Here is a 23,983-nt window from a genome sequence, read left to right on the forward strand (position 1 = left end):
TACTTTCCCCATCTGAAGAATAAATGGGACCTGATGATCTCCTGGGGCCCGTCCAAGTGTAACAATCTTTGGAGAGAGACTGACACACACAGCAGCCAGAGGGGGAGACCTGCAGGGTGGGGAGAGAGCCTGAGTGAAGGGACAGGAGAACCCAGGAGGCTCACTGTGGGTTGGGCAGCTGGGGACCCTATCCTCAGGGTAGACAATGGAAGCTTGGGGATAGCAGGGAGCAGCTGTGGCCACCTTACCTGCCTTCTGGCCTGTGGGAGGAGCAAGATGGAGAAGTGACAGATAAGGGCTCTGCCCGCTACAGGAGTCCTGCCTCAGCTCCTGTTCCCCAGGGGTTCCAGGGGAAAGGGGGAAGCTGCAGACCGGGGGAGCACCCAGCTCCGAGAGTCAGGAAGCTGGGTGTCAGGCCCTGCTGTGCTGTGTGACCTGGGCCAGCTCCCGGCCTCCCTCACCTGATCTGTGAGGCCACCAGGCTGCGACTCATGCAGCCGCTACCAGGCTGGAAGGAGCTCTCTAGAGGCCAAAGATCCTTCTCTCCTGCCTAGAGGTTCCCCGCTCACCACCAAGCCCGGCGTAGGTGCTGAGGCACGGGCATAACCCAAGCAAGCCGTGGCGCAAAAGGCCTGGCCTTGAGCCGGGCTGGGCCCTGGGCCCGTGCCACACGGGAGCACCCACTGGTCATCCGTTCTCCAGGCTCCCCGGCCTGGGCCCTTCCTTCCTCAAGCCCTTCCCACAGCCACCTCCAGGGCAGAAGCGGGGTGCTCCCTCCTCGGCCCGAGCTCCAGGGGTGCCGAGGGCTCACCAGCCCATGCCCACATGGCTCCTCTGGCTGCCCTGGCCTCTGCCCTAGCCGGAGGCCCTTTGTACTTGGGGCCCTCACTAGCAGGGGTTCGCGCATTTCCACGTCCGTGTCCAGGAAGTGTTCATGTCCTGTTTTCCCCCTCAGGCCAGGGCTGCCGGGGAAGGGGGGTAGGTGGTGAGCAGCCCTCTCTTTCCTCTGCTGTCTGTCCACATCTCTGCCCAAAGACTTTAGGGGATGGGAGGAAAGGGCACTCCTCTCTCTGCCGTGATCTGAAATAGCTGAAGAATGGAGGCAGGGGGATGAAGGAAATGACCCCTTATCCTGCAAGCTTAGGGAGCGGCAGCGCTCACACGGGCAGACCCCGCTTCTGTTGTGGCAGGAGAATCCGCCCTGGCCCTGTCACCCAGGCGGAGAGGGTCTCCTTCCCCCAACACTGGCCCGGCCCCTCCCCCTCTCCCCCACACCCTGGGCGCGGGGGGGGCCCCCCTCCATCCCGAGCTCTCTCCGTTGCTTCTCGTTATGTTTTTAATAACCTAACATCGACATTAACAAGGCAGGTGGCTGCAGCTCTTCCCAGCAGCCCCATTTAGAATCATTGAATCATCAAATCATCAAATCCTAGAATCCTGGATTCACAGAATGCCCGCCTATTCGGCTCCCGGAGTCTCAGCGACTTCAAGGCGCAGAATGTCGGAATCACACAACCACGCTTCCACGCAGCCCTGGCTGGGAGCGAAGAGTCGTGGAAGGCTGGAAGCCCACAGACCGACAACGCCGGATTCGCAGAGTCAGGCATCCCTAGAGCACGAGCTCACATAGCCCTCGGAGGTGCTGACCCCCACGTCCTCCTGTTCCAGGCGAGAAAATGCAGCCCAGAAAATGGCCTGGCACACGATGACCAGAGAGTGCGAGCCAAGCAATGCCCACCCTATGATTGCAAGACGGGACCATAACGTTCGAGTGAGCTTTAGAACTGGTGTCACTTTTACAGTAGGACACGGCCGCGTTCATGTTGCAGTGGCGCTGCTCATTCACTTTTGCTCACTTCCCCTCATGCCCCCCCCCGGCCCTCCCCAAGTCTTCCTGCGCCCCCACCCCACCCCACCGGGCACTGTAGCCGACACCCCATCCCTCAGCACCCTTCCCTCCTCCAGGTCTGTACCTCGGCCCCCTCAATAAAGACAACCACGGGTGGGGGAGCTCGAGGGGCCAACTCCCTCGGGGGTGGGGGACAGGAAAAAAAAACGTCTGCCACCTGAGGCCACGAGCCAGAGGGCAGGCTCCCCAGAGGAGGTGCCCTGAACTCAGGACTGGAAGGTCCTGGAGCCCTGGGGGTTGGCCGCACCTGAGGCAGAAGCTTCAGGGGAGCTGGACCCAGAGCGGGAGGGAAGCCACGGAGGCTTACTTACAATTGATATTAGAACCATCAAGTGTGTTTAGCATTTTCATAAATTTACATTTTAACTTGTTTTGGAATGTACTCGTACATTTTGGATTTGAATTTTATTAAATATTACGTTTCACAGATTGTTTTAATTTTTGAATTCCGAACACTCTTCGCCCAGGGCAGTTCCCGAGTCTCCGTGCTGCCCAAGAAGAGGCTGGAGCCCAGAGCGGGGTCCAGGTCTCCTGCTCCCTGTTTAGCCTCAAAGCTCCTGACCCGGAAGAGCCTCCTGAGACCTTTTGGACCTGAGAGAGCCCTGACGCAGGCCCGGGCATCTGCCCTCATGCCCTGTCTGCGCTCGAGAGCCGACCCAGACCCCCAGGGCGGCAGTCCCCCTCTCTCTGTACCTCCACAGCTGAGTGGCTCCCTCCTCCACCCTCGAGGGTCTGTCTCCTGCCCTCCATCCTCTGCATCTTCTGCCTGGGCCTCATCCCCCTTCTCTGGCCCACACGGCACCAGCCTCCCACCTCACCCCTTCCGTGTGCTCCCCACCTGTGGCTCAGAGGCTTTCCTAACAAGCAGATCTGAGCAGTCCCTGCCCTGCTTTCAAGCCTACTCCCCCCGCCCCCAGTACCCAGTTCCTTCTGGAAAAAGTCCAAATCCCTTCGCTTATAAGTCCTGCACAGTTCGGCCCTGCCGACCTTGCCAGCCTCGTCACCAGCTTCACACACACACACACACACACACACACACACACACACACACACACACCTGGGACTCAGCGCCCTGGCAGTCCAGGGTCCAGCTCCACAGAACTGTAGAACCACACTTCCCTCCCTCTGTCTGTCACCAGCAAGCCTTCACATTTGCCATTTGCTCCTTCTCTCTGTCCAGAACTTTCTCCTAGCTCATCCCTTAGCTCTCAGATTAGATATGTTTCCTCCTGGAAGCTTCCCAGCTTGCCCTCCCTCTCACTCTGGGCTGAATCAAGGGTTGCTGCTCTGCCCACCACAGCCTCCCAGTCTCTCCAGCATTGCCCTCCCCACATCGCCCACCAGCATCAGTCTTCGCCGGTGCCCCTGCCTTCACCCCACCACCTGCCCACCATCAGCCCTGGTACCTGGGTCCGCCTAGCTGCCATGGGACAGAGGCACTGTGGCTCACACGTGGGGCGGTGTGTGGCTGGGCTTTAAAGCCCACACCGTGTTCATCTCTACCTCCCGTCTCTGTTGGGCACGTAGTAGGTACTCAATAAACGTCCACCTATGAAGGCCCGGCAGTACACAGTGTGTAGCCTGGACGGGCAGGCTGGGGTGCTTGGAGTGAGTGAGAGTCCCCGGGTTGGGCTGGGGACTTCCTGGAGGAGGCACCTGGGAGGGTCCTCCAAGTGTCAGTCTTAAGACGGCAATTGAGAACAGGCCACAGGAAGTCCCCCACCCAGACTTAGGGCCAGCAGAGTGGGAGCAAAGTCTGCAGAAGGGAGAGTTGGTGGTCAGGGCCCAGCACAGGGCCCCTGGAGGGTCTAGCAGTGCATTCAGAAAAGACCTCCAGGAGAAGGGCTGCTTCTGGCTGGTCTGGGGCGGGGAGGAAGGTGGAGGGAATCAAGCTGGAGAAAGTGGGAAGACAGAGATGTGGAACAGAAAGCTCTGTCTCTTCTTGTTCGGGAACCTGGAGAGGAAAAGGCTACGGGGCAGCTGGGCAGAAGGAGTAGGGAAGGCTGAGGCGGCACGGAGATAACATGCGTGCTGACCCCAGGGCCAGGGTGGGTGTGGAGGGCTGAGGCTGGCTGGGAGCATGTCCCCAGCTGTGGCTGGGAAACGTTTCCTGTCTCCTGGCCAGGGGGGTCATTAATAATCGTTTACACGCCACAGGCAGCACGGAGGCCAGCCAGGGAGCAGCACGGTGCTGGGGCTGGAGCCCAGCCTGGTGACCAGGAGAGCTGTTTTCTGGGAAATACAGAATTGCTGTGTTCTGTCACCTTACTGTGAAACTTGGACACATCACCTGACCTCTCTGGTCTCTGGTAACACTGGTAAAAGGAGGGTCTGAAGAGGAGGCTGCCTGAAGTCCCCTTCTTGCTCTGGGCCTCGGTTTCTCTAGATGGCAGATGGGCTGCCACCCCTACAGGGGGTTATGGGCATCTGATGATTGATGTGGCCATCTGGACTGTGCCGAGCCCAGCTCAGGACACACGGGATGGGCAGACCCGGCCTAGCTTCTGAAGAGCTTGCGTTCCGATCGGGAGCGGGAGCCTAACACCATGGGGTGCACACCCGGAGCCTCGCAGAACCAAATGCACCTGAGGCTGGGGAAACAGACGGGAGGGTTGTGCGCTCGGGGCCTAGGGGGCTGACAGTGTGGCTGGGCTGGCAAGATGGGGTTTCTCTGACACAGGCAGCGGGAGCCCCAGGAAGCCTATTCGGGCACCACTACGTCAGATGGGGCCCGCCTGGTGCATAGCAGGTGCACGATAACTGCTGTAGACAAGGGAATGAGTTGATCTGTTAAAGGAGGTTGGAATCTGGAAAGAGCTGCCTAAAAGATGATGATGACGATGACGATGATGACGATGACAGTCATTCTGGCTGAAGACAAAGGGGTGGGAAGAGGGGAGGTGAAAGCTTGAGAAGCCTGGAGGCCCAGGGATGGCCATCCAAAGCCAGACAGTATGGCCTGGGAAGGATCAACTCCCGTCAAGATCCTTTTTTCCAGTTGAGCCAGAATCTTCCTCAGCCCCAGGCCACATTTCTCTGCCTACTCAACACCCCCTTCCAGGCCCAGCTTAAGCCCACCCACAGCAGGGAACCTTCTGGAAGGTGATACTCCCCTGATGACTCTGGTGGTCTGTGCCTTCCAATTGTCAGGAGTCCTGGCCCTTCTTCCTCTCAAATACCTGTCAGCAGGCCTCCCACTAAGGCTTCCCCACCACTTTCTCTGGAGGGTTTGACCTGGGTCCTCCTACTGACCGGCATCTCCCCTATCAGACAAGAGGGTCGCCAAAGTGTGACCAGGCTTCCTTTTTCAGATAAGGGTCTCCGTGAGGACGGGGACTCTTCCTCCTGTCAGATGTGAGGTCAACAAGAGGAGACAGATTAAAGCCTTCCTGGTTGACTCCCAGCCCAGGGACACTCCTGAGGGCCACACAGAGAAGGGAAGAGGACAGGTTGACATGCACAGGGGGGGCTCCTGGCTGCTCAGCACCCCAGAGATGACGTGAGCCAGAAAGGGCACCGGGCCAGCCATGGGACGAAGACCTCACGGTTGGCAAATTCACCCAGCGCCATGCCCAGCGCTCTTGCGCCAAGGAGGCCCCACTGGGGATTCCACCCAGGCCCCGTGGCCTGTGCGAGCCCCTCCCCGCTGCGGAGCATTGTGGGGTGGTAGTAAACACGTGCGCCCTCTCCCCTCCCTCCTCCAGAGCCCAGCCCAAAACACGACACAGACCAAAAGGAAAAGAACAAAGGTTCCCAGACCACGACATCACCCGCCGCCCGCCTGTCCAGCGCCTGCTCGGCCGGAAACCCCAGACAAAGGCCTTGGTCAAAGTGAGGAGGACGAAGGGCAAAGGGTAGAGGCAGCTTAGCTTGGGGCGGGCCACGACAGAACGTCACTGGGCATCTCTGGGGACCTAATTGTGAGGGAAGCAAGGACAGGATGGCAGCCAAGTCCTCCCTGCACACACACAACATTCCACAAACATTTATGGGACACCTGCTGTATTCCACACACGCCGAACATTATATACCTCGTTCCTCACCCCACACACCTTGTGCACACACTTCCTTGCCCCCCGCAGCATATCGCACGGCCCTCAACACTGCCCCCCGCCACACCGCTAGCTCACTGACACCCTTCACACACCTCTCACCACACACCACACATAAACAGCTCACAGGGAGAAAAGATCACATAATCCACATGTCACACTGAAAAGTCACAGAGCTCACACACCCACACTTCACACCACGCTCACACTCAACCTCCCACCACGCGCCTCACACACCCCACACTCACCTCCCCGACCACAGGCACACACATCCAATTAAATTCAACACACACGCCATCTAGACATAGAGACACACCCTGCATAGATAACGTGTACTCCTAATGTCCTACGTTTGTGGACACACACAGACCTGTGGTATAGACGATCCTGCCTGCCCACTGCCTCCTCCTCCCCACGGGCACGTGGGCACACAGACCCACACACACTTAGTCAACGTGCCCCTGGCCTTGGACCCCTTGGCCCTAGCTGCTGCTGCACGCTTGCCTACCCGGAGTGGCACAGACAGCCATCCCACAGACACGTGACACTCAAACACCAACTCCCAGGTCCTGACACATTTCCCAAGCAAGCCCAGGATGTACCACGGCACTCTAAGCCACCTAGGCTGCAAACACACTCGGGCCCACACACAGCTCCCCCACCCTCCTCCCCTCCACCAAGATGTCCAGTGAAACCCTTCATCAGGCCCCCACAGTGGCTCTTCCTGGCTACACACAACAGCCGAGAACATACGCAACCACACACAAAACCCCCATGCAGGCTGGCCCTACAACTCCACCCCATGGAGACAGACACACCGCATACACACGTGTTCCCTGTACACACATGTCATACATACAGCTTCCACTTCACACTCCACGCAGCCTCCCCAGCTGCACACGACAGGCAACGCCATACACACAATCCTCACACTCACCATAAGCCCACATGCGTCCCCCCAAATAATCACACTGGTGATGCCACACACAGTACTACATGACACGTCACACACGATCACACACAAGGCACACCCAACACATGCGACGTGGCCCATCCTACACAAACACACACACCCCAGACTCACCCAGCCCCGGAAACCTCCCACCACGGGTCACGAGCACCAGATTGCCGTCTACTCCCCCATTCCCCCATCCCAAGCCCCCAGCTGCCCCCAGTCCAGACCAGGACAGCGGGGATGGGGGGTTTATAAGTTGTGAACCCCAGTGCTCCACGGCACAATCCCCACCCACCTTAGATCCCTGGGCACCGCCCAAGGGCTGTGCCCTTCATGGTTAGTCCCACCAGCGCCCACACCATGCCATGCCCGACAACATGGGGCAGGCGGAGGTCCTGGGGACACTGGCCCCACACTCCGAGCCTATTCCTTCCTCACCCCAAAGCAGAGGCAGCTATAAGGGGAAGGGATGATCACAGGGTGAGACCGTAGAACAAAGATAGAGACCTAGAGAAATGCGGGGAAGTGATGGACAGACTGAGAGAGATGAACATGGGCAAAAGAGACCAAAAGACAGAAACGGAGGAGCAGAGAGAGAGGATGCCTGGAAGGACTCAGAGAAGGCAGAGGAGAAACCAGAGAATAAAGTGGGACCCCCACACCGGAGAGAAACAAGAGGAGAGGGTGAGACCCCCAAAAGGCTAGAGGACCTCCTACACAGGAGGGAGGGAGGATAGGAAAGCAGGAATCAGGTGCGAGGGGGTCCTGCAGAGAAAGACGCAAGCTGTGATAGAGACATTTGGACCCTGGGGTACAGTCCCAGGTGAGGACCGAAGACCAGATGTTTGAGTGGGAATCTGGGTGGGGGCACTGATGAGGCTGCCGAGTAGAGGTTCAGGGCGTTGGGGTGAGGTTCCAGCTCTGACTTGGGGTCCTGGCTGAGAGCTGGGGGTTCAGGTGTTCTGGGTGTACTTGGAGTCCGACATATATAGTGGGTGTTCAGGGGTTTGGGCAGGGGTCATCCACTCATCTGGGACGCAGGGGCTTCCAGGTTTGAACAGAGCTCTCGGTGGGGACTGGGGTCCTACTGTGGATTGGGAGTTCAGCGCTTGGAGTGGAGTCCCAGATCTGAAAGGGGTTGAGTCTGGGGTGAGGTTTGGACTGTGAGCTGGGGCTTCAAGGGCTCCGGGTATGGGCTGCAGTCCCAGCACAGGAGTGGAGGGGAGCTAGGGGAGGGGGCCCCACCTTGAGGTGGGTTCGGGGGCAGAATGGACCACGGAGCCGGTGCCCCGCACGCTCCTCGCTCCTCAGAAGACCCCGCCGGGCGCTCGCCCGACACCCCGTCCCCCTCGTGCCCAGCGCTGGGGGCCCCCCTACCTGCAGGCTGTCGGCGCATGGCTGCGGCGGCGGCGGCGGCTCGTCCGGCTTGAGGAAGACCTGCTGGCCCCGCCTGAGGAATTGGACAACAGCGATGAGGATGTGGTGCAGCACCAGGACCATGCTCGCAGCCGCCCGCCCGCCCGCCGGCCCGGCCGCTGCGCTCGGTCAGCGCGTCCGCGACAGCTCCGCCGGGTCCGCGCGAGGGTCCGCCCCGGCCCCGCCCCGGCCCGCCCACTCCCCGCCCCCCGACCGCGCGGCCCCGCCTACCCTCCCGCCACAGCGAGCTGCACCTCTCTGCTCGTCCGACCTGCGGACCCCCAGGCCCCCCGCGCCTGGCTCTCACCTCCCTTCTCTCTCCGCTCTCAAGACTCTTCCAGCTTGTCCGCTATTAGGATCCCCCACCAGGTAGCCAGCTCTCAGCTTCCGCTCGCTCCTCTGGCCCCTCGCCCTTCCTGTCGCTACCTCGCCTCTCGAAGCCCCTCTCTTGTCTGATCGCGTCCTCCCCCCCCCCCACTTAGAAAGTCCTGAGACCAGCGCAATGACGGGAGGGGCGGGAGGCGGAGGCTGGGGGGAAGGGGCCGTTGACCCGATGCAAGGAGCCCCGGGCCGGCTCCTCTTCAGGAGAAACGGGGATGTCGGGGAGAATTTTAGAGGTCGCCCAGCGACGGACAGGCCTGGGGCAGTAGCCAATCTGTGCGGGGGACACGTGCTCACGGACACACGAGCGCACACACGAACAGGCGCACCACTCCTGAGTGCGGGGTAGGCGCCCCGGCCCCCCAGCACTGGACAGGCAGGTCTGCGTTGGCGTCCCCAGAAGCCGGAGAGGGTGCAGGCCCCAGGGCCACACAGTCCACAGTTCGCCGGTGGGACCCGCGCGTCCGGAGCGCAGTTCTCCGCAGAGCGGCCTCTGTGCTCTGGCGCCTGCGGCAGCCGTGACGCTTCTGCGCCCCCTGCTGTCCTATCGCGGCAGCGCAGGCCGGCCCTATTTGCCGTCTGCCTGGCGAGGAAAGTGGGGGGCAGGCGGAGGGAGGAAGGGTCACCTGGGCCAGCTCCCTGCCTGGACCCACCCAGTTCCTAGCCTCCACTTGCCGTGAGATCCGCTGGGGTGGTAGGACGTGTCTGGACTGGAGGGTGCGCTTTGCATCACTCCTGGCCTTTGCCAGCGACTTGCTGCATGACCTTGGTCAGATTCCCTCCCGTTTCTGGGCCTCAGTTTTCCCATCTCTTTCACAAGACTGCCAGGATAATCAACCCCGATAAAGGTGGGAAGGCGGCCAGAATGCCCTGACAGCCCTCGCTGTGGTCTGACCTGAATCCTTCCCACTGCACTGTGGGCCCCACTTGGAGGGTGACTCAGTGAGCCCCCAGCCTCCCCACCTCATGGGGCTGATTCATCTGGGCCCTTTCTCCCTGGGGAGTGATTTCCTCAACCTTGAGTCACTGAGCCCAGTCCTGGACACAGTCCAGGCCCCTGGCACACAGGCTGGCCAAGCCCTGGCTGTGCCATCAGCTCAGGGGGAACCCCTCCAAGCCAGGATTTCTCCCACCTCTGTTTCTAAGGCCCAGCTCTGAACATGCTTCTTCCTCTGCTCAGACACCTTGAAAGACTCCCTACTACAAACACAAGAAAGCCCAAGGCCTCAGTCTGACATGGCAGACCCTCTGTAATTTAGCCCTGACTTTGAACCTCTCGCCGCCGTCCTTAAATGTATACTTTCTTCTCTACGCAGATGGGTGACTGCCTCATTCTCACCGCTAGACCCTTACCTATGCCGCCCTAGCCCTGATGCCCTCCAGATCCTGTCAGCCTGCTTATCATTCAGGGGCCAGAGGCCCACCTCCTCCAGGAGGCCTTCCCTTGCTGCTACCTTAGTCCTCTGGGTCCCCCTTCTTTGTCTTTCCTGGGTGTCATGTCTGGGAACATGGGGAGAAGTGGGAAGCTTTTCTCTCACTAAGTGATCCAGGCCAAGTCAATGTATTTTACTCTATCTTCAAATTGGGGCAATGTGGCCTACTTTTTAAATACTCTAGAAATCTACATGGGCTAGGATGGTGTAAAGGTTCTGGCCCAGAAAAGGGCCTCCCTTCCTTTTTTGGCCTCAGTTTCCTGCCCCGTAAAGGGGGTGACCAATGTAAAGGCTATATGGGAGGAGTCTGAACCCAGGGCATAAATCACCAGGCAAATCCTAAGCACCTGTCAGTCCCGAGCTTTTCTAGACTGGCTGGGACACAGGTATCTAGACGGCATCTGTTACGGCCACTGGCCGGAGCTATTCTTCAAGGGAAGCCGTGTCAGAGCCTGCAATCAAGAGCCGACCCTGGTCTGGCACAGCCACCATCCCTTGGGCTCTCGGCTCTAGGCAGGACATCCACAGCGCTCACCTCCTGGAAAGTTCTTTCTCAGATCTTCCTCAGTCATCTTACACTGCAGCTCAACGGCTGGAGCCAGAGGGTTGGAGCCCTAACTGCCCTAGACTTGCTGTGTAATTCTGAGCGGGCCGCTGAACCTCTCTGGACCCCATTTTCCCCATCCGTGAAATGTTAATACACCAGATTCAAAAAACAAACTTCTTTCTTTTGATGCTTGGCAGGATACAGAGGCTTTTTCAAAAACACCCCCTCCCTATGTAATCCCTGGAATTCTCCATCCAGCTCGCGCCCAGAAGAGGCTCCCCTAGACGGCAAAGCGACAGGCCACGCCCAAGCCCTCACTGCCAGGAAGTGACTCTTCCTGCAAGGCGAGGACCCCCCTCCGTTCCCCCACAAATCCCTGTCTGCTCCGCATTCTGTGAGTGGCTCCGCATTCTGTGAGTCCGTGTTGGGTTCTCACCCTGGCTCATGCCTGGGACTCCCCCATCCCAGATATTTTTAAATGTTCCCAGGTGATTCTAATTTGCTGCCAGGTTTAAGAACCCTGGCTGATGGGCTGCCTCTTGTTCCCAGCTGACCTCAGTCCCCTGGAATCAAGGGACAGGGCTGGCCCCTAAGGCCTGAGTGCGTACATCTGGAGCTGGGGGACCCTGTGTCTGAGGGCCTTTAACATTTATTCAACACTTACAATGTGCCTCCCATTTCAGCTTCTCAACAACACTAGAAGGTCAGATCTGTTATTAGCCACATGTTACAGGTAAGGAACTCTGAGGCACAGAGAGACCAAGTAACTTGTCCACAGTCACACAGTAAGTAATGGAGCCAAAATTCAAACCCGGGCCATCTGGCTCCAATCTGTGCCCTAAATTCATGCTCCACACACATCTTGAAGAAAGGCATGTGAGAAAAACAGATTTTCCCACCTCTCCTTTTGCCCCCAACAATGCAGTGACTGAGGGTTCTATGCTCCCAGTCCCTGAACCCTCTGCCCATCTCCGCCACCACCACAAGGGAGCCCAGCCCCAGGAATGCCACACCCAGCCCCTCTACACGCTGCTTTTCTTCGTCACCCCACCTTATGGGCCGCTCTAACTGCCCGGTGGCCCAGCTACTGAGTATTTTTAGGAAAAAGTGACTCAGCCAACAGCCTGTCAACCTGGGTACCAGGCCCCCCAAACCTCAGGCCCTGTCCAGAAACCGGCTCTTTGTTGTTCCTGGTAATAATGACACCCCTGTGGGCCACTGTGCTCACAAAACACTTCCTTACCTGGGCCAGGAGAGCCGACTTTCCTGCTCGCCATCTTTCCAGCTGACAGAGTAGTACCGGCACACCCCCAGGAGACCCCCAATCTGCTCTCGTTCCCCATGCCCACATGTCCTACTTCCATAAGCCTGTCTGGCGCCTGACATGCACCCATCCCGTGGCTGGTAACCATGGTCGGATTCCTGGAAGCTGAAGTTCAAATCCGAATGAAGCCTGCCCTGACACACTGGGTGACCTCAGGCAAGGTTCTGGCTCTCTCTGGCCTCAGACTTCTCAGCAACTGTAAAAGTTGGCCTGGCTCTCACTGAGGGTTCGGGCAGCTCAGGTGGAGGTAGGCCTAGCCGGGCACAAAGCAGCTTCCTTGGGCAGGCAGGCCTGCCCGGGCATGCCAGACCCAAGGACTGTGAACAAGGACCAGATCCCAATATGGGAAGCTCCTCAGGAGACAGCGTGCGTGAGTCAGCCTTTCCATGACTTGGGGTGTGGAGCCCAGGGACTCTACCATCCTAGGGGCCCTGCGAAGGGACAATCCAAAAGGCGCCTGGCAGAAGCGGACATCCCTACAGCTTCTGTGTCCGTCTACGGCCTGTCCTCCACACTTCAGCCCCGGAGAGAGCATGGCTAAAGCCACCTAAGTAGCTGTGTGTGTGTGCAGGTGTGCAAGGCCTTGCACCCGGGCCTGTGAGCCCGGGGTGGGTGAAGGCAGGAGAGAGTATGACTACGGGTTTGTAAATTTCTTTCTTTTGGGAGGGTGTGTGATACTTCCATGGTAGAGCTGAATGTGTGTGTGCGTGCGTGTGTGTGTGCGTGTGTGTTGTGTATCTGTGGAACGTGCGTATATGTATGTGTGCGCACACAGGTCTGTGTGGGCAGGTGAGTGTGTATGCACACACGCAGGCATATGTGAACAGTCGTAGGTGTGCACAAGTGTCCAATATAAAAAATGTGCATTCATGTGTGAATGCACGTGCAAAGGTGCGAGTATGTATGTACTCAGATTCACACCTAACAGGGGAGCTGCCGTGGCCACCAGCCCGGGTCAGCTCTGTGTGTCCCTTGGCTATGGCCCCAGATGTGGGGGTAGCCCTCACAGAGAATGGCTCTGGCCACAGGCAGGTGCTGGGGAATATGGATTTGGGCTGCGGGTGAGCGGGGCCTGCCCCCAGAGCCCCCGCCGCAGCGGAGTGGGGAAGAGCACAGGCTGAGCGAACTCAAGCCCCGGGGCTATGGGGACGGGGTGAGTCAGCCGCGGGGCTCATCCATTTCCCTGTTATTTGGATACACGCTTGTCTGCAGCAGATGCCCGGGTCCATGACGCTAGAGGGTAAGGGAGCTGCCAGGATTCTGGCCCGGACCAGGCCAGGAGCTGCAGGCTCACATCCGGGCTGAGGTCCGTGGGACTCGGGCCTTGGCACATGTCAGGCCTTGGTGTCTGCTCTTATCATCTGCAAACCCCAAGATCCTTCTACCACCACACAAGGCCTCCCCAGGACACCGTAACCACACCCACACTCACCATCTTCCCACAGATACACAAACACACTCTTACCGCTCACACACACACACACACACACACACACCTATACCTATAAATACACTCACATGACTCCTACACACAGAGGCACAGGTGGGCATGTCTGCGCCAGGGCTTCCTCCAGGGACCACTGTGCCTCCCTCCCGAGGCCCATACCTGCAGGAGTAATCTTTTCTGCAGCCTCACCCACACTCAATGGCTCCCAATTGCCTGCAGGACAAAGCTGGAGCCCTTCAAGGCCCTTAACCCCACCACCGAACAAACTTCCTTTCAGGCCACACCTGTGCTGCCTTTTGGCCACACTCCTCACGGCTTCCAGATCCGCCAACCAGCGCTTGCCATCACTCCGCGCTTAGCCAGGTGCTCTGTGCTGTCCGCTCCAGGGAACAAGACTCTCTCTGTTTTGTTCATTGTTGTGACCCCAGCACCTAGAACAAGGCTCAACCCGGAAGAGTTGCTCCAAAAGACATCTTTTGACTACATAAATCAGTGGAAGAATCTTCTTGCCAGCCCCGTCTGCTCCCTTATGGAGGATGTGCCCCACTGTGTCTGTTGCCCTGTGTGCCTCCCCAGGCAGACCCGTCGCCCCTCCGGGAAGAGAAAGGTCTGATTCAGCTCCACGTGTGCATGTCCAGCTCAGGGCCAGGCACAGAGAGTAGGAATGGGGGGTGGGTGTGGGGGAAGAGCCCAAGGTGTCATGACCCCCTCAATAGGCACAGGGATGTCAGGAAGATCGGGGCCATCTGGGCCCAGCACACAAAACCTACATGTCCCAGGGAAGAGGCCTCCTAACTGCTTGCTTCATCTGAGCCCCTTTCTAAAGTCACCCTGACTGCTGACCTAGCCTCTGCTTGCACACTCCCAGGGACAGGGAGCTCACTTTCTTAGCAGCCAACCACTTCCTATGTGGGATGGCTCTGCCCGATGCTGACTCCTCCCCCAGCACCATCCTGGTAAACCCTGATCGTCCTGAGCCACGATTCCCATGGAAACCAGGAAGGAAGATGAACAGAAGGAGAAGCAGATCCCAGCTTTCTCAGCAGCTCTGCCAATCTTTCCAGCTTTGGGAAGAGGTGGGAAAAGGAGCTCTAGGCTCTCAGCCTACCACAAGGGAAGGCAAATGGGTTTGAGGTGCTCAGGCTCCCCTAACCCCAACCACCATCCTCAGGAGCCTGGGGTACTGCAGAGATAGTGCAGTGCTAAGAAATTACTTCAGCAACATCCACTGAGCCCCACCCCCTCACTGAGCGCCACCCCCTCACTGAGCCCCAGCCCCCTCACTGAGCCCCACCCCCTCACTGAACCCCAGCCCCCTCACTGAACCCTAGCCCCCTCACTGAGCCCCACCCCCTTCACTGAGCCCCACCCCCACACTGAACCCCATCCCCTCACTGAACCCCGCCCCCTCACTGAGCCCCAGCCCCCTGACTGTGCCCCAGCCCCCTCACTGAGCCCCACCACCTTCACTGGACCCCAGCCCACTCACTGGCCAGCCCTCCTAGCCACTCCTGAACCCCACGAGCCCCACTCACCTGCACTGCCCCACCCTCACTGAAGCCCCAGCCCTCACTGTAACCTCCTGTACCCCAAGTCTACTTCACTGAACCCCAGCCCACTCACTGAACCCCAGCCCCCTCACTGAGCCCCAGCCCCCTCAGTGAGCCACAGCTCTCACGGCAGCTCCCTCGAGCTCTCCCTCTGAGCCCCAGCCCCCTTCAGTGAGCCACAGCCTACACCCCTCACTGAACTCCCAGCCCCTCACTGAACCCCAGCCCCTCAGTGAACCCCACCCCCCTCACTGAACCCCACCCCCCTCACTGAGCCCCAGCCCCCTCACTGAACCCCAGCCCCCACTGAGCCCCCCAGCCCCATGCTGAGGCCCACCCTCAGTTGAGTCCTTTGCACCTCCACAGACCCAGCCCTATGCTGAGCGCTCAGCCCCTCACTGAGCCCCACCCCCTCACTGAACCCCCCCTCACTGAACCCTAGACCCTCACTGAGCTCCCAGCCCCTCACTGAACCCCACCCCTCACTGGCACTCAGCCCCTCACTCCGAACCTACCCCCTTCACTGAACCCCAGCCCCCTTCACGTGACCCCACCCCCTCACTGGCCTCCCAGCCCCTCACTTGGCCCCACCCCTCACCTGAACCTCCCAGCCCTCACTGAACCCCAGCCCCCTCATTGAGCTCCACCCCCTCACTGAACTTCCATTCTCACCAAACACACACCCCTTTACTAAGCCCCATCCCCCTTACTGAACCGCCTCCTCTCATCCCCACATCCCAACCCACACCCCATCTCCTCCCCTCACTGGAGCCTCCTGCCCTCCAGTCTGCAGGACCATGAGGGGTGCTCTGACTTGCAGGCCCGGTGGATAGAGGAGGGCAGGCTTGTCCTCGGCCAAGGGTGGGTGCCCAGACTCCCACCCAGCCCCGCCTGGACAGCTGCCGCCCACAAGCCACCCCGCTTTCCTCGGCCAGCTATTCCTGGGCTGGCCCTGCTCCAGAGGGGCCTCAGGCTGCAGTCGGTCACTGAGCCCAGCAACCCCCCCCCACACACACACACCAGGGTTGTTCAGAGCTAAGCCCATGAGAGATACCGAGGCACGAGAAAGTCTAAGCAACAGCGACTCAAGGCACTGTGCTCTGAAAACTCCCTGCCAACGCAGAAACGCTCATAGAGGGAGGCCCCTGTCTGTGGCTTTGAGGTTCCAAGAACTCCCAGAGCTTTGTGTTCTAAGAAAATCAAGCCTCTATTATAACGTCCCTTTATTTCAAGAGTCTGTGCTTCTTACGTTCTATGTGTGCAAGAGCCTGGAGTCCCGAGAATGTAGGAGTCCAGGACTCCATTATTCTAACTGCCTGACGAGCCAGAACTCCGCTCAGGTCTCCATGCCCCTCAGAGCCTGACGGTCTGGGGGCTCGAGTCTTTGTGAATACCAGGTAAGAGAGAGGGCCCCTGCACATGGGAGGTGCACTCCAGCCTCCGGTCTCTTGCTAACACGGCTGTCCATCACCCTCCTTTCTGCTAATTAAATCTCAGGCAACTTTAAAGGAGAAGGGAGGGACTACCATCAGGGACCACCTTCCAAGTGCCAGGCCCACCTGGTTGCTTCTTTCATTTAGTCCCTACGATATTATTAGCCTGACATTACCATTGATAAAGCTGAGGTCCTGGGGCATGAGGTCATTTGTGTAAAGTCACATAGCTAGAAATAGTAGAAGAGTAATCCAAACTGGGCTCGTGGCAGACCCATACCTCCCGGGAGCAGGCTGACTCCTGAGAAGAGCCCAGGGGCCTCCTTCCGCGGTCCCTCCTTGGCCCAGGGTCCCAGCCGCCCCAAGCTCCAGAAGGCAAAGACTGTGGCTCCCTCTTCTCTTGCCTCCCTGAGCTGGAGGCAGCCTAGAGCCGGCCACATTTCCTGTCCTGATTGATCGAAAGGCACTGGATCCCGCAAAGACTCGTAAAGACTCCGTGGTGGGACCAGGAGATGTGGCGTTTCGTTTCTAAGCAGCCGTCGCTATGGAAGCCAGGTGCTGCCTGCCCAAGGCCTAGCAACAAGGCCCCGGCGCAGGGCGGGGCGGAGGGCATTGTCAGGGGCTTCCAAGGCAGCCAGGGAGAGAGGGAGAGAAGGGGCATGGGCTACTCCATTCTCCAGGCTGGCTGGGCACGCAAGGGGAGGAAGGAGGCAAAGGGGCAGGACCAGGCAGGCTCTAAAGGACAGAAACCCAGAGATAAGGGCAGAGAAAGACTTGCGGAGACAGACAAAGGGAGTCCAGAGACAGTGAAAGGCAGAGACACGATCAGAGAGAGGAAGACGCAGGAAGGTGGGAGAAGACAAGAGCTGGTCAGAGTCACAGAAACCACTCACTTAGACAGTTGGCAGGGAAGGACAAACTCCCAGACAGACGTGACTCCCAGGGAAGGGAAAGGGTGTGCCAGAGAGAAGGAGGAAGCCACAGGGGATGACAGAGATGGATGGACATGTGACGGAGGAGATAAGCCTGAGGCAGGAGACAAGACAGTCAGAAAATAAAGGAAAAGAGGACTAGGAATGGAGGGGCAGGTGGGGCAGCAGGGACTTGGAGGCAGAGCAGACGGCAGCAGGGGCAGGCCTATCGCAGTGTGAGGACGAGGGCACAGGAGTCCTGAGCGGGCCCCTCCTCCTGAGTCTGCCCATCGGTGGCATGGGTGTCACCAGCCTTGTACCACCAGCCCCTCACCCACCCTTTCCTGCAGAATACAGAATCATCTAGGCCCTCAAACTAGAGGCTGGTCAGAGGTCCCATGTCTCTCTAATCCCCCAGGGACAGGTCTTGCCCAAGATCGGACAGTGAGGCACTCCCTGAAACGGTGGGAAGGCAGGCGTTGGGAATCCCAGTCCAGAGCTCCTCTCACCCTCACCGGAGTCAGACCACTCCTTGGTTTCCCATGAATGTGGTGGGTACAAAGAGGCACATGTGTCCCCCTACCAGAGTGAAGAAGATAACAGAAACTAAGATGGGACCCCTTTTATTTCCTTCTTCCTCAACAATCCTGTGTCGGGACACTGGCGACCCAAGGATGGAGCAGACAGCATCTGGTGGCGAGATGGCCCACACCTGTCCCTCTCAGGGGTGTGACCAGGAAAGCCAGACTCTGAGGAACCCCAAGTGGCCTGGCTCCTTGGGGACAGGGAAGTGGCAGGCACTTAATGGGCGACATCTCATTTGATCTTCCCCGTAACCTGTTACAAATGAGAAGACTGAGGCCCCCCAAAGGGAGTGACTCACTGTAACAAGCCACCGCCAGCCAGCAGGTACCTGAATGAGGACCTGAACCCAGGTCTCTGGGGGCCAGTGCAACTCGGAGAGCCTGGTGGAAGCCTCTCTGCAGGGGTGGAGGCAGCTGCTCCAGGAGGGGCCTGCTCAGGGGCCCGTCTCAGACGGCGGGGGGTGGGGGACGGTCTGCAGCCCGCTCTGGCCACCACTCCTCCCGGCACCGGCTGCCCTCCCCCCAAGTCAGAATGGGTCCGTCAGGTGTCAGGTTCTGATCTCTCTCTCCCCCTCTCTCCCACTGCTAATCGTCCTGGGGATTGTTAATACTGTCAGCTGCACCTGACAGCCGCTGGGGAGCTCATGTGCCTCCAGAGGCGCCCCATCCACCCCCATCCGCACCAGCCTTCTCGCTCCACGCTCCTGAGGGAGGAACAAGACGCAGTCTAATCAAGCACCTACTATGTGCCCCTGGTGGTGTGAAGCACTTTACATTCATTATCTCATTAAATCATCTCCTAGGGCTCTGAGGGCTTGCCCCCACCTCCTGCAGCTCCCGGCCCCTGGCCTTTCTGCTCGGCCCCCCACACCTCGCAGCATGCACCCTGGAAGCAGCCTCTGGGGCAGAGTGGCTCCATAGCCGTGGGTGCACACAGGTGCCTGGGAACTGGCAGTTTGACCCTCAGCTGCAGGGTCGATTATGGGGGGGCAGAAGGGGGAGGAATGGGGAGGTGTAGGGACAACAACAAAAGCGGAGAGAAAGGGAGAAGGGAGAGCACGCAGATCTGGGGGCACAGGGGCAGCAGGCTGCCGCTCACCAGCCACACTCTGCACGCACACGCCTCCTGCTGGGCCTGGGCTGCAGCCAGATGATCGACCCATGGCGCCACACTCCCTGGAGCCCCAGTTCCTGGAAGGCGGCGCTGCAGGCATTATCGATCCACTGCCTCCCAGCCTCCTCTTCCTGATGCCTGGAAGCTGCCTCCTCCATGCAGCCCTCCAGCTGATCGGTGTCACTGCCAGGGTGATTCTGGGGGCAGCCTGGGGACAACGAGCCAGGACTCCTCATCTCTTCCTCAGCCCAGCACTCTCCCTACTCCCCTGTCTACCTGGACCAGGTAGACTTGTGGTGCAAGGGCCAGCATGAAGGCTCATGTTCATGCATGGACGTGTGTGCACGTGTACATGTGTTTGTGTGCGCATGTGTGCATACATAAGTACGCCAGTATAGCAAAGGAGTTGCAAATAACAAGATGTAAGCCATACGACTTGGGTTCAAATCCCGGCTCCTCCATTTCCTGGGTATGTGCGCCTGTGAAAGTCACTTAATCTCTCTGAGCTTCAGTTTCCTTATCTCTGCAGTGTAGTTACCAGTAGTACCCCACTCACAGGATAAATGTCAGTATACACGCAGAACTGTGGCACAATGCTTGGCATACAGTATTTTTTGATACATGAGAGTTTTTATTTTATTACTGTCACTGAGCATGTGGGCATGTATGCCTGTGTAGGTATCCTTGGGAGGAGGGATTTCTGGTACTCCAGCAAGGGGAGTACTGCTGCTCCCTAACCCTTGACTCCCCTAGAGTAGGGGCTCTACACTCTCAGGCCAACCTCAGAGAAGGGGGAATTGCTGCACTGCTCCTCTCCCTGCCAAAAAACCTCCACCTGTGCTGGGTGAAGCTGTAGGAGGGAGATGGATGGCTTGGCGGCCACCAGGCAGAACTGGTGATTAGAAGGCTAACGGCCCAGCATCCGGAAAGGAATGGGAGGGAGGCTGAGCTGTGGGGCCATCCATCAAAGCCGGCAGGCCCAGCAATGCTGCATAGTGGGGTGGAAGTGAGGCAAGGGGACAGCTGCGAGGTAGGGGGAGTGTAGACAGGCTAAGGGCCAGGCAGCCAGGCCCTCCCAGCATTGACATGTTCAGTAACCCTGAGTGAGTCACTGTTGCCCTGAGACCTCAGTTTCTTCATCAGGACAACGGGGCTAAATGTCTCTCTCTGCCCTGATCAGTTCCAGCCACAGCAGACCCAATATCAGACCCCAGGGCTAGGAAGAGCCTGGGGAGAGTATGAGGGCCTCAGTGATGCCCTCACCTCCTAGGGGTGCCCAATTGAAACAAAGATCCTTGAGGGTACAAAGTAAAGGTTGTGGTGCAGTGCCTGGGCTGGGAGCATGACGGCCCAAGTTCCTGACCCTAATCAATTTCTGACCGAAATCCCTTGCTGACCTCAGCCAAGCCCCTGGCTTCCCAGGTCCTTCCTTGGATGCCCTCCCCAACTACCACCAACACACAAGAGGCAGGGAGGGCCATAAGCACAACACTGTCTATGCAAATTTCATTCAAACTAGGGGCAAACCCATGAGCCTTCCTCACCCTTTGGAGGCGGTGGTTACCTGGGAAAGTCCTGGCCAGCAAGTCTGAGGCAAGACGTCATAGTTGGGGTCTAGTGGGATCCTCGCAGAGCCCATAGCCTCAATCTGTCTTTAGTGACCTCAGTAAACTTGAGGAGGTCCCTTTCTCTCTCTGTGCCTCAGTTTTCCCATCCCTAAAATCAAACACACAACCACAACCACAATTCTTCATGGGCTCCTCTTTCCCTGTGGGACACACTGCAAACGCCTCATTGCAACCACTGCCTCCTAGTCCTTCCCCAGGTTCCAGACCTCCTCTGCTCCCTGCTACACCTCCTGCAAGTAGGCTCTGGATTTCTGTCAACCCCCATCCTTCTTTATGTTTCACCTCTGGACTCATGGTTCACCTACCCACCTCTGATCCTCTGCCTCTGCACTGGAAAGTCTCCTCTCTCAATGGGACCTGAAGCATCACTCCCTCTGCAAAGCTGTTTGCACAGCCTCTGGCAGAGCTAAGCCAGCCCCCCTTGCAGAGTCAACAGTGGCACCCACATACCTTCTCTGAAGCCCAGACCAGGATGTGTCTATGTCCCCATCTCACTCTGAGCTCTTAAGGGTGAGGGTTGGGCTGGGCCTGATTCCCAGAATAGGGGGAAGAGGTGGGCAGCTTAGGGCCTTGCACAGGGATGAGGCTTAGAGAAAATGGAAGGAAAGAAAGGAGGAGGAAGAGAGGGAGGAATGAAAAGAGCAGGGAGGAAGAGAAACAACTGTCCTCCAGGTTCCTTTGGATCTAGCAATCTGAAGGAATGCTAGGCTCCTCCAGATGGAACCTCCATGCCTTGGTCCCTGCTCCATCCCCACCTCCCTCCCCCCTGTTTCCCTCTTTGGGCTCCAGTCCCTGTCAAACACACCAGTACGAAGGCCCAGAGCCAAAGGGGTCTCTGGCCTCTGCCGCTGCACCCTGACTGGAGGCTAAGAACATGCCTGGTCGTCATAGTGATGGTGCAAAACTGTCATCACTAATTCATCGCTGGAGCCCTGGGAGGCCAGTGAGGTGTGAAGAGAGCTAGTAAAAACTGATCAGAGCCACCACTAGGGGCAGGAGTCTTGGGGCTGTAGGCCTGGGGGAGGACCAGAGATTAAACTCCATCACCCCAATCCTGCTGTGTCCTTCCCTCAGCCCCCCAAAGCCCTGATAGGAAGGAGGAGCACAGACCTTCCCTCAGTCTGTCTTGTGCACCTACTGTGTGTCCAGCTCAATCCAATCTCAGAGCTGGGGGTCAGTGAAGGCTGGAATTGGAAGTCCTGTACCTCAGCGTCTCTGAGCAGTTATCCAGGTCCTGCTGTCTCCAATAGGGCGGGGGGATGTCCCTCTTCAAGTCACAGGGGCTGAGAAGAGGTGGAGGGAAGTAGGAAGAACTGAGCCCATATGTTGTGCCCTCTCCAAGCAGGCGAATGTGCCAGGCATTCCTAAAAAGTAACTCATTCAATCCTCCTAGAAAACCTATAGGGTCAAAATTATTACTTCGTTTTACAGACGGCTGGTATTCTCTCTGCCTAAATCTTCCCAGCCAATCCCATTCCCCTCCTCCGGGAAGCTTTTCAGGATGCCCCATCCCGTGCTCATCCTCCCTCCCTTGAACTCCCACTGATGATGAGTGAGGGTCCTGATCTCTCCAGTCTGACTGGACTGCTGGCTCCTCTTTCTCTCACCTGGAGCTGTGGAGCATAGACTGGGCAAGCTCCCCATCCCAGCTGCCAGCGACCAGAAGACCATGTCCGTTAGCATGGGTTGGAGCTGTCCGTGGTTCTGAACTTCCTAGGCCTGTCTCCTGAAGTCAATTTTTTCTGTCCTAAGTCAGCTCTTCCTCAGCTTTGGGGACAAAGGCCAGTCTCCACCTGTGAAGCACCCCTACCTCCCTCTCACTTAGGTCTTTCATCCACAAACCTTGAAACAAGGAACCCACTTGGAGTAGGAGAATGGGAATTAAACTAATATGCATTCACTCAACAAGCATTTATTGAACACCTACTATGTGTGGCCCTGTGAATAGAGCCTGGGATACGATAGTGAACAAAACACACTTACTCCCTGCCTTTTTGGAGATTTTTGTCGGTTAAGTCAGCACTGGAGTTTGCTTTATGCACATTAACCCACTTGATCCTTACAATGTGTGTGAAGGTGGATATTATTATGCCCATTTGACAGCAAAGGAAACTGAAGCATGGGGTGACAAAGGAACCTGTCCAAGGCCATGCAGCTAGTAACCAGGAAAGGTAGGCAGGTGGGTCACAGACCTGGTCCCTGCCCTCAAACAGTTCATAATCTAGTTTCCCTGTCCCAGTTCTCCAACAAGCATCTCTGGAAAGTGTTCCTTGAGTCTGATCTGAATCCCTCCTGCCACAGCTCTGACCTGGCCTCTCTTTGTTGAGACCTCAGTGGGGTGGAGGATCAGCTTTCATCTCCTTGCGGACACCTGGGGTGCTTCCATGAGCTCCCAGCCCTTTCTCCACCCCCACCTTGCACAGAGGCCTCCCCTTCCCCCCAGGAGGGAGTGAGGTGTGTGCTCTAAAAATACCCTAATCCCGCCCTGCTCTCGCTCTAATTAAGCTGAGTGAGTCACTACTTTAAGTAATTTATTGCTAGTTACATAATTGCTTTAATATTTGGTTCCAGAACTGGGGAACAAAAGTGCCCCCTTCTTTTCAGGGAATTGTTAATCCACAGAGGGGTTTATGGCCCCTGGAAGGGGGAGTTAGGGAGAGATGTGGAGTCATCTTGGGCAGGACCCTGCTCCAGTCTGGACCCATACATAGCCATTCCCATCAAGGCCACAGGGCTCACCTGATCCAAGGAGAGGCAGGTTTGTGAGAACACCAACTCTGTACTCTCTTGTCACCCACTCTGTGGATTTCCGAGGCCACCACTTCCAAATGACCCAGCCCTCAGACCCAGAGCGTACCCTCGTACCCTCGGGAAACTGTGGGTTTCTGAACTGAACATCCCTTCCCCTCCCTGGCCTCATTAACTCTTCCAGGAGGTACAAAGGCCATGGGAACAAAGGCCCAGAAAGGGTGAGCATCTCCTTGGCATCTCCCAGCATGTTAGAAGTAGCTCCAGTCTATGTGCCCAGGTTTTCAGCTCAAGGAAAACCCAGCACCTCTTACAGTCCTACAAAAAGTCATCCCCCCCACCCCCCGCCGCCAAAGGGGATTGACTGCAAAGGGCACAGGGAAGTTTGAGGGAATAATACTCTCTTCTTGATTGAAATGGCAGTTATATGACTGTATACATTTACTAAAACTCATTGAATCATACACTTTAAATTGGTGATTTTATTGTATGTAAATTATACTTCAATAAAAGGGATGTAAAAAATTTAAAAAAAGAAGTTATACCCTCAC

The 23,983-nt window shown here is 57.6% G+C and overlaps 1 protein-coding gene across 3 annotated transcripts in view; it reads right to left on the reverse strand.

The window, feature by feature from the left end:
• The window catches only part of PDE2A (phosphodiesterase 2A), a 92,355-nt gene that overhangs the window by 56,422 nt on the left and 11,950 nt on the right, over nt 1-23,983 (reverse strand). Inside the window, exon 2 of one of the 3 annotated variants that reach the window (XM_040630813.1) lies at nt 8,294-8,366. In XM_040630813.1, coding sequence (XP_040486747.1) covers nt 8,294-8,366 — 73 coding nt within the window. Of the gene's footprint in view, nt 1-8,293; nt 8,432-23,983 lie in introns of those variants that run through there. The other 2 variants (XM_040630811.1, XM_040630812.1) reach the window with 2 other exon arrangements.

Source organism: Ursus maritimus, unplaced genomic scaffold (genome assembly GCF_017311325.1).
Source record: "Ursus maritimus isolate PB19 unplaced genomic scaffold, ASM1731132v1 scaffold_16, whole genome shotgun sequence".
NCBI lineage: Eukaryota > Metazoa > Chordata > Mammalia > Carnivora > Ursidae > Ursus > Ursus maritimus.